At 44.1% G+C, this 11,400-nt stretch overlaps 1 protein-coding gene across 1 annotated transcript; it reads left to right on the top strand.

Annotated features, from left to right (window-relative positions):
- The first annotated feature begins 7,239 nt into the window (after positions 1–7,239).
- On the top strand, positions 7,240–8,247 carry LOC109808591 (uncharacterized). The gene has a single exon (XM_020371643.2). The coding sequence runs from the start codon at positions 7,240–7,242 to the stop codon at positions 8,245–8,247; it is 1,008 nt and encodes a 335-aa protein (XP_020227232.2).
- The last annotated feature ends 3,153 nt before the right edge of the window (positions 8,248–11,400 follow it).

Here is an 11,400-nt window from a genome sequence, read left to right as displayed (position 1 = left end):
TGTACTTGGTCTCCCAAGAACCCAAAGGGGTCATGATTCTATCTTTGTGGTAGTGGACCGATTTTCAAAGATGGCTCACTTTATTCCATGCCACAAGGTAGATGATGCTAGCCATATCTCAAGACTATTCTTTAAAGAAATTGTGAGATTACATGGAATCCCTAAAACAATAGTCTCGGATAGGGATGTTAAGTTCCTTAGTCACTTTTGGAAAACACTTTGGGAAAAACTAGGAACTCAACTTCTATTTTCTACTACTTGTCACCCACAAACCGATGGGCAAACTGAAGTAGTAAATAGATCCTTATCTACTCTATTGAGGGTCATTTTAAAGAACAACAAGAAGTCTTGGGATGAACATCTTCCTCATATAGAGTTTGCATATAATAGGGTAGTCCACAAGACTACCAATCTTTCTCCTTTTGAGGTTGTTTATGGCTTTAACCCTCTCACACCTTTGGATATACTTCCTTTGCCTAGTACTTCTTCTTATGTTCACAAAGAAGGAGTTTCTAAGGCTGATTTTATAAGAAAACTCCATGAGAAGGTTAAAGACCACATAGAAAAACAAACTCAAAAATATATGGAATACAACAACAAAGGGAGAAAACAAATTATTTTTGAGGAAGGAGACTTAGTTTGGCTTCATTTGCGAAAGGAAAGATTTCTTACTCAAAGGAAGTCTAAACTAAGTCCGAGAGGAGATGGTCCATTCAAAGTACTCCAAAGAATAAATGAAAATGCCTACAAAATAGATTTACCTTCTGATTATGGTGTTAGTAGTACATTTAATGTTTGTGATCTTATGCCTTTTTCAGGGAATGCTAACATGGATGATGAAGAGGTAGATCTGAGGACAGATCCTTCCCAAGAAGGAGGGTATGATGGAGGACCATCCAAGGAAGAGGAATACATGAAGGCCATTGGACCTTTGACAAGGTCCATGGTAAGGAAGCTAGAAGAGACATCTAAGGAGGAGGTGCTTCTTAGACCCTTGCTCACCATGAGCATTGTGTACTTTTCTCCTTAGTAGTATCTTGAGTAGTCCCATTGTATATATTGTATATAGTAGACTTTGTATAGGATTGTTTTGCCTTTGTATTTTGGAGGCACCTTTTTCTTTTTAGAAGTAGGCATAGGAGTGGCATTAGTAGACTAAAGTGTGCTCCTAGCATTTTAGCCAAATGTGGTCTTAGGATAAAGGTTTTACATATTGGACTCATTTAACTCCTAATTTTTCATAGATTTGCTTTAGCTAGGTTCCATTCACATTGAATGAACCTAACTAAACCAAATGAACCATTTTCAAACCGGGTGGAGTTAAATGAAACCAATCAAAACCGTCCACACCTTTGTGTTCACACCTTGTGTTCACATTGGTGCACACTTGGCCAAATGCTTGGACCTCTTTTCTCTCCTACACAAGGGCGGTTTAGGAAGGCTCAACCATGGTTCTTAGTGAACCATGGTCTAGCCTTTTCTTGCTCCCTAAGTTGGACGGACCCAACCATGGTTCCTAGTGAACCATGATCTAGTCTAGCTTAACCCCTAGGTGGCCACGCCTATATAGCCTCAAATTTTCACTTGTATGACACTTTTGGCATTAATGAGAATTAAGTATTCAGATTAGAGATCAGATTTCTCTCCTCCCAAAGGTCCTAAACCTCTTTGTGCAAAACCAATCTCTTATCACTTTTTCCAAAGACAAGTGTGGCGGGTTGAAGAATGCTTATCCCTTCACCAAGAGTGGCGCATTCTTGAGAGGCTTCTCCACCATCTTAAGGTGGCCGTGAGGTTCCTCCCTCCATTGGAGCCTTACACAAGCATTGGAAGGATTCTAGGAGCCAAAGATCTAGGGAGAGACTTGAAGGAAGCTACATCAATCCGGCCCCCTCCAAAGTTCTTCCATCATAAGGTCAACCAGAAACTGCCTTTCAGAAATAACAATTAGACATTTAAGACAAATACTAGAAGTAGTTTTAGGACCATCTGTGGGGGTTTCTACAACTAGATCATAGCTCAAACAAGACACTAGAAATTTCAATTTTTGGACACAAGAAAAAGAAATGAAAGAATGAGTTGCACCAGAATTGAACAATACAACCAAAGGATTCTCTATGAAACAAATACCTTGTATTAGATTATCAGTCTGAGCAGCTTCGGCACCACTAAGAGAAAATACTCTTCCAGTAGTCTTTGGACACCTATGTTGAGAACTAGCTCTTGTTCCCATCATGCGTTGCCTTGGCGGTTGTGGGCACTGAGTACTAATATGACCCTTGCCATTGTAGTTGAAGCATGTTATCTCCTTGTCAGGACAGTTATAGTGTTTATGCCCATGTTGTCCACATTTCTTGCATTGACTAGTAGGTGTAGAAACAGAGCCTTCTACACTAGCAACACCACTCACGAAAGAGTTTCCAGCAACAGATCTACTTCTAGCATGATTTCCTTGAAACTTAGCAGGAGCAGAGTAAAGCTTACTCCTAGCCAGAGCACCAGAACTTGTAGCACGCATAGGACCTCCAGCTCACTTGTAGAAAGCATCACGTGCACGGTTGTCACAGTTGTAAATTCTACACTTGTTGACAAACGTCGAGTAATGATAAATCTCTTGATAATTAATTGTTGTCTTCACCTTAAGACGAAGGCCATTCACGAACTTTATGCACTTAGCTCTTTCACCACCCTTACCATGGTAGTGAGTACAATAGTAAACCAAAGCATCAAATTTGGCAGCATACTCTGCCAGTGTATCATTCCCTTACTTCAGCTCAAGGAATTCCACTTCCTTCTAACTCCTCACATCATCCGGGAAATACTTTTCAAGGAAGACCCTCTTGAAGTTGTCCCAATTCAAGTTCACTCCTCCATCAATCATCCTTTGAAGTGCTCCTTCCCACCAAAAATAGGCATCAGTAGTCAACATGAAGATAGCCAACCTCACCTTCTGAGCAAGGGGGCACTCCATGGCATTGAAGATCTTCTCGATCTCCATTAGCCAATTCATTGCAGCATCTGGGTCATATCCTCCTTTGAAGGTAGGTGGATGATTTCGCTAAAATTTCTTCAACCAGTTAGGAGCGACTCCAACCCTATTGTTATTATGCATAGCTTGTGCTAATGCTTGGAGAGCATCAACAATTGCACGATCATTCCTACCAGCCATGTTCTAAGAAAAGAAACACACAATTAAGCCAACATTAACAATACAAAGCAACCACAATCGTCACAAAGCAAAACATTTCAGAGTACACAACAAAATCATGATAAGCATATAACACACATATCTGGTTTGAATCAACCTGGCTCTGATACCACTAAATGTGACACCCTCTACCCCACATACCATAACACATAAATAATAAAATTTGAATAACACAATCTTTCATAATTAAAATACCAAATGTGTTTAGATAGAGAGCACCACATCCATGACTTATACAAATGACTTAATCAGCGGATATTATAAAGAAATAATGCTAAGGTTTCCAAAATAATTTAATAAGAATAACATCCTACCACACAATGCTATATATAGCCATGGAGAAAGGCGGGAAAAAATTCAAATATTTAAAACCCTAAACCAATAAATCTACAAGATCCAACGGCAGGGATGACCCTAACCTTTCAACTTCTCCTATACCTTAACCGCTATACCCTTGAAGAAGGTACACCTTCCCCAAGGCTGGGGGGCAAGTGTACTGGCAAGGCATTTCGGCCACCATATGGTCGATACCTGATCGGCACCTGAAAGACCGAACCAGGTGGCCGACACCCAATCGGCACCTGAAAGGCCGAACCAGGTGACCGACGGCTGATCGGCCATTGGATACCTATGGAATATGAAGTATTATTAATCAAGGGACAAGAATTATCCTTAATCAAGAGTTAAGAGTTAATCACATCCTTAATCAAGAGTTAAGAGTTAATCACATTGATAAGCCGATTAGAGGCGTATTACCTAATATGGTAATCCTGTCATAGGGCCCAAAGGGGTCAGGGCCCATAAATGTCAGTATAAATAGCTCAAGTAAAGAGGTAACGTCACTGTTCATTAATTATCCTAGATATTCGTGCTTGTCCTAACTTGAGCATTGGAGTGCCTTTTGCAGGTACCAACCCCAACCCCTTTACTCACATTGGATCGGAGCACTCGTTCGGCCCTCAGACTACGAGAAGATCACTGGTGTATCCTTTTGACAGGTACATTTTGGGGCCCACCGTGGGGCCGAATGAAGATAGTACGAAGTTAACTAAGCAGAGCAATGCCGATAACAAGGAGAACTAACACGCAAGATCACCAAAACGAAGAACATGTTGAAGTAGTGGACGAAACGGATCTTTCTGAAACCGCTCGGCTATTGAAACAGGAAATGGAAATTATGAAGCAGCAGCGGGAGAAAAACGCGCAAAAGTTGTCAGCTTTAAGAGCTGAAAATGCTGCGCTAAAAAATCAAGATCTGTCATGGAAACCCACTCAGGTCACCAACACACAAACCTAGGGATCTTATCAATCTCATGAGGTTCATACATCGGCCCCTCATGCCTCGGCAGCAGCCCCTCCAAAAATCATTTCGGCCCAACAAACTGTGGGTCATCCTGCAGACTTGGCCACTGTGGGATCGTATAGACATCCCTTTACTCCTTCAATTACGCAACTCTCGTTAATGGATAACTGGAAATCTTTGCCCATAGACAAATATGATGGTTTAACAGATCCTGATGAGCATTTGGATGTTTTCTTGACACATGTAACATTGAGTACAACTGATGATGCTGCTTTATGCCGGATTTTTCTGACATCTCTCAAAGGCAGAGCCCTAAGTTGGTTTACTCGGCTCCCTCCTAACTCAATCGACTCGTTCAACACATTGTCATCCCAATTCACCATTCAGTTTGCAAACGAGTCGTCCTCATAGTTTGACGTCGCTATCCTTGGTTGGCCTTCGGCAAGACAAAAAGGAATCTCTTAGGACATTTATGGATCGGTTCAACAAGGCTGCCTTGGAGATTCGGGATCTTAATCCTGCTGTTGCACTACATCATCTCACGACAGCCTTAAAGCCCGGGCCGTTTGTTAATAGCATATGCAAAAAACCTCCTTCGGACATGAATGATTTACGGAGGCGGGCCGATAAGTACATGCAAATGGAAGAATTGGCTGAATATCGTAATCAGGCCCGAGCTGAACCATCGAACAAGCCAGAGAAGCAGGCAGAACAGCCATACAGGGGGCGAGGCAAAGACATATCTCTTCGGGATCGGCCTACTCGGGGTCCGAAGTACACTCACTATACTCCACTCAATACAAGTCGTGCCGCGGTGCTTGAGCAAGCTTTGGCTTCAGAAGTGCTAGTAGTCCCGAAAAGAGCGTCCACTCCACCACGGGCGGATACTAGCAAGTCTTGTCGGTATCATCGCAATCGTGGACATTCTACTGACGAGTGTGCGGCCCTCAAGGACAAAATTGAAAATTTAATTAAACAGGGCAAATTACATAATTTTGTGGATCGTCCAGGCTCGTCCCAATCTCGTTCATATCAACCTCGATATCAGGATTGGTGCGGTCAGGATAGTTCTGATAGACCTCGACGCGAACAAAGCAGGTCACGTGAAAGGAAAGATGATTCGGCACCTTCGCATAGGAGGGTTATTAATACAATCGCAGGCGGATTTGCAGGTGGGGGCACAACTTCTTCAGCCCAAAAAAGACATCTACGAGCCGTCCGATCGATCAATGCCATTGATAGACAACCCTCCCGACGACTGCCAACAATAACTTTCACTGATGCTGATTTCCAAGGCATTGATCCGGTGCAAGACGATCCAATGGTCATCAGTGTAGAAATTCACAATTGCATCGTTAAGAAAACACTGATTGACCAGGGCAGTTCGGCGGATATCCTATATTGGAATACCTTCAAGCAGCTGGGCATTTCGGAAAAAGAGTTAATCCCTTATGATGATCCATTGGTCGGTTTCGCAGGTGAGAGGGTAAGCACCAAAGGGTATATTAAACTTTTCACTCGCTTTTGTTTTGACCAACAGGAAAGCAGGGAAATTCAGATAAAATATATCGTGGTTAATGCTAACACCTCCTATAACATTCTCCTCGGTCAGCCATCCTTGAACATGTTGGGGGCAATTGTCTCAACACCGCACCTAGCGATGAAGTTTCCGTTTGACAAGGGGAAGATCGTCACAATACACGCCGATCAGAAGGCTGCCCGAGAGTGCTACTATGCCATTTTACGAGTTGCGCCGATCCAAGAGAGGAATTCGAAATCCAAGAGGATTCATGCGGTTAACCCTTCGGTAGGGGTTGAGGAGTCAATTTGGGATCTTGACCCGAGAATGAAAGACGAGGAGCGTGTAGAACCAGTTGAATCAAAAAGGCAGTTGCAAATCGGATTACACCCAACTCAGGTTACATATATTGGTGCTGATATATCTGAAGCAGATCGTTCCATCTTGAGCCAGGTGATAATAAAAAACAAGGATCTTTTTGCATGGACACCTTCTGACATGCCAGGCATTGACCCCAAGGTCATGTGTCATAAATTATCAATTTGTGCCGAAGCAAGACCGGTAGCCCAACGTAAAAGAAAAATGGGAACGGAACGGAAGCTAGCAGTGGAAACAGAGGTAGCCAAGTTGCTTGAAGCCGGGTTCATTCGGGAAGTTCACTACACCACTTGGTTGGCAAATGTGGTAATGGTGAAAAAGCCAAACGGAAAATGGAGAATATGTACTGATTACACTAATCTCAATAAAGCCTGCCCTAAGGATGCTTATCCACTCCCGAACATAGATCGGTTAGTTGACGGTGCCTTCGGTCACGGAGTCTTGACCTTTCTCGATGCTTATTCGGGGTATAATCAAATCCCCATGCATCCCCGTGATGAAGAAAAAACAGCCTTCATAACTGACTCGGCCAATTATTGCTACCAAGTAATGCCCTTCGGGTTGAAAAACGCAGGTGCAACTTATCAAAGATTGATGAATAAAGTTTTTCGACACCAACTCGGTAGGAATATGGAGGTGTATGTTGACGATATGGTCGTCAAATCCAGAGACCTTGAACAGCATGTAATTGATCTTTCGAAAGTGTTCCAACAATTGCGTAAATATGACATGAGGCTTAACCCATAAAAGTGTGTGTTTGGAGTATCAGGGGGAAAGTTCCTCGGCTTTATGCTATCGGCAAGAGGCATTGAAGCCAATCCCGATAAGTGCATGGCAGTCATCAACATGGTCAGCCCTCGGAACCTCAAAGAAGTTCAAAAGCTTGCAGGACGGCTCACAGCTTTGTCACAATTCCTCCCATGTTTGGCGGAGATAGCAAAACCTATTGTTGGATTATTAAGGAAAGTGAAAAAGTTTGAATGGTCTATTGAATGTGAAGAAGCATTTCGGATGTTGAAAGAACGTCTAGGTTCTCCCCCCGTCCTTTCAAAACCTCATCCTCAAGTGGATATGATAGTTTATTTGTGCGTCTCAAATGAAGCAATCAGCGCCGTTCTGATTCAAAAAGTAGGGGGGCAACAACCCATTTACTTCATCAGTCGTATGTTACAGGAAGCCGAGACGAGGTATCAACTCCTGGAAAAGGTGGCATTAGGACTCGTGCACGCTGCTCGACGTCTAAGACAGTATTTTCGTCATCGTGTCGTAGTCCGAACTGATTGCCCGATTACCAAAGTTTTGCACAAACCAGAATTAGCAGGACGGATGATGGCTTGGTCTATTGAGTTGTCAGAATTTGACATCAGTTTTGAAGCAAGGGGTCCAGTCAAATCTCAATTCTTGGCATATTTTGTTAATGAATTGCAGCCGAGGGGTCACTTTGTTAGTGATTTGTGGACAATGCATGTGGACGGTTCCTCAAACAGTCAAGGTAGTGGAGCCGGTATAATTCTTGAAGGACCAACAGGACTGAATCTTGAACAATCACTACGGTTTGCGTTTAAAGCTTCGAACAATCAAGCCGAGTATGAAGCATTGTTGGCAGGTTTAAGACTTGCACAAGAGATCAGAGTCAGGCGATTAATATGTTGGACAGACTCGAAAGTTGTAGCAGAACAGGTAAACGACAACTTCCAGGTGAAAGATTCAAACTTATTGAAGTACTATCATTTGTTTCAGAGGATGCGCAATACTTTTGATGAAGTCCAAGTGAAGCATACGCCGAGAGAACACAACGAGAGGGCTGATCAGTTAGCTCGATTAGCAAGCAGTACTTGAAAACCGGGACAGTTACGAACCACACTTCACCTAGACCTAGCAACTCCGAGTGTGGTAGCTACCGAATGCATGACAATTGAGGAGCCCACTCGAACATGGATCACCGATATAACAGATCACCTTGAGCATGGAAAAGTACCATCCGACCCATCTGCTGCCAAAAAGCTCCGAGCATAAGCTGCTAGGTATACAATTGTTGGAGGAGAGTTATATTGCAGAGGATTTTCGGTCCCATTGTTGAAATGTATTGGTGCGGAGCAGGTTGAATATGTCTTGAGAGAGATTCACGAAGGAATATGCGGTTTTCACTCGGGTGGACGAACCCTGGCCACCAAGGTGCTTCGAGCGGGGTATTATTGGCCAACCCTCAAGGATGATTGTGTAAAGTTCGCCAAGCGTTGTGTGTCATGCCAACGGCACAGTAATCTCATTCATGCTTCAGCCGAAGAGCTTCATGGTATTAGTTGACCCTGGCCATTTGCAATGTGGGGCATGGACATCCTCGGACCTTTCCCAATTGCCAAGGGCCAATGTAAGTTTTTATTAGTAGTTGTAGACTACTTCACAAAATGGGTCGAGGCCGAGCCACTCGCCAGTATCACAGCTGCTAATGTCCAGAAATTCTTATGGAAGAATATTATTACTCGCTTCGGCATTCCACATGCCCTCATCACTGATAATGGTTTGCAATTCACCGATCAAAAACTCAATCGGTTTATTCAAGATCTCGGCATCAAGCATAGGTTTACATCCGTAGAGCATCCGCAATCCAACGGGAAAGCCGAAGCAGCTAATAAGGTGATTCTCAATGAGCTAAAGAAACGGTTGGGAGACGCCAAAGGAGCTTGGGCTGAAGAATTGACGGAGGTCCTATGGGCCTATCGGTGCACTCCTCAGTCCACTACAAAGGAGACCCCCTTTCGGTTAACATATGGTACTGATGCCATGATCCCCGTTGAAGTTGGGGAACCATCTTTTCAGCGACAATACTTCGAGGAGAACTGCAATGAGGCATCCCTCCGAGCCGAAATAGACATGGTCGAGGAAATTCGTACCAAAGCACAGATCATGGCCGAAGCTTGCAAACAGCAAATGGCTAAGCGATTCAACTCGGCACTCGCGAAGAGGGAGTTTCAAGAAGGAGACCTTGTGTGGCGGGTACAAGGATCGGCAAGACGCAACCCTCGGGAAGGCAAGCTGGCGGCCAATTGGGATGGCCCATTCCGGATCTGACATAACCTTCATAACGGAGCATATAAACTAGAAGAGCTCTCCGGAAAAATCATTCCTCGCACCTGGAACGCAACTCATTTGAAGACGTATTTTAGCTAAGACATGCTTGTAAACAAAGGAATTTATCATCAATGTATATGCATGGTGCACTCTTTTCCTTGATCGGTCTTTTTCCCCTTATAAAAAAGTGAAAAGGGGTTTTGGCCGATAAGGTTTTTAATGAGGCACCCATTAATGAAATGAAATTTTACTCATTACTCGTCTTAAACCAATTGTCAACAAAAAAGGCTTCCTTCCCGAGTGACCCCGCTCGGCCAAGGATGCGTCTTCGGCTATCAACAAAAAAGGCTTCCCTCCCGAGTGACCCCACTCGGCCAAGGATGCGCCTTCGGCTATCAACAAAAAAGGCTTCCCTCCCGAGTGACCCCACTCGGCCAAGGATGCGCCTTCGGCTATCAACAAAAAAGGCTTCCCTCCCGAGTGACCCCACTCGGCCAAGGATGCGCCTTCGGCTATAAACAAAAAAGGCTTTCCTCCCGAGTGACCCCACTCGGCCAAGGATGCGCCTTCAGATATCAACAAAAAAGGCTTCCCTCCCGAGTGACCCCACTCGGCCAAGGATGCGCCTTCATCTATCACAAAAAAGGCTTCCCTCCCGAGTGACCCCACTCGGCCAAGGATGCGCCTTCGAAATTCACTTAAAAGACTACCCTCCCGAATGCGCCTTCGGCATTAACACAAGATGCAGATAAAGAAACTACCAATTGCTACACATCATCAAAAGCAATCAATTCCGAATGAACCCGTTCGTTTTGATCAAAAAGCAATCAAATCCGAACGAACCTTATCGGTTTTGATCAAAAAGCAATCAAATCTGAACGAACCCGTTCGATTTTGATCAAAAAGCAATCAAATCCGAACGACCCCGTTCGGTTTTGATCAAAAAAGTAATCAAAGGCCCTAGACATTAGCATGGGGGGCACACAAATAATTTTCCCACCCGAAGAGGACACTGAGTGCTTGGATTTCTTGGTCTTTTCTGGCCTCTCCTCATTACTTTTTCGCTTCGGCCCCTCTTGAATAACCTCCTTCCCCTTCCTCACCTTTCGGCGTTTTCGTTCCGGGGTAGGCAGAGTTCGGTCATCTTGCTCTGGACGAGGCGTTTGGGCAAGCGCCGAACTGCGCATAATCCCCGAAGCCCTAGCCTATTGCATCCGGCCAGCCAAAAGATTGCGGATGTTGAACTCATCGGCACCACTTGACACCATGATTCCTGCACCAATAACCAAGTAAACATCAATAGGAATTTACTTAAAGTCCGAAAAAGGAAAGTTACATACCTATCAAATCATTCTCCCATCAGGGAGATTCAACTACGTTTATTAAAGACTTAGTCGGCAAGCACCTAGGAAGTTGGAGTAAAAATTACAAATCCCTTTGTTCTTCGGCTGTGAGCATCTCATCCGGCACTACATCATACGGCCGAGGGGCACGGGTCCAGTACAACGGAAAAAAGCTCTTGTCGTCAACCCCAAAGAAGAAACGCCTCCCGTTCGGATGAATGGTCACTCGGAAAAATCCCGCTTTAAAATTCTTGTATGACGACGTAAAGCTATCCAATAATTGCCGAGACCCTACTCGGCTAAGAGACACCCATTTGGCCAAATCTGAAGGGCGGGACGAATAGAAAGAAAGAAAAAGTAGGGGTGAAGGCCTAATGTTCACACATAGGCATAGATGCTTGAAACCTTGAAGTTGGGCCCAGCTGTTCGGGTGTAGTTGGGTCGGCGCAACGTTTAAGACCTTGAGCACTCCCATAGTGAACTCATCAAATGGTAGTCTCACCTTAAGATCTCGCAAAAGGCAATCATAAATGTAGAACAAAGCCATCCTATCGGTTTGCTTATCCAAGCACACCAC

Source organism: Cajanus cajan, chromosome 9, assembly GCF_000230855.2.
Source record: "Cajanus cajan strain Asha chromosome 9, NIPB_CcT2T_4, whole genome shotgun sequence".
NCBI lineage: Eukaryota > Viridiplantae > Streptophyta > Magnoliopsida > Fabales > Fabaceae > Cajanus > Cajanus cajan.
Note: the sequence above shows the minus strand (reverse complement) of the source record. Positions and strands in the feature narration are given on the sequence as shown.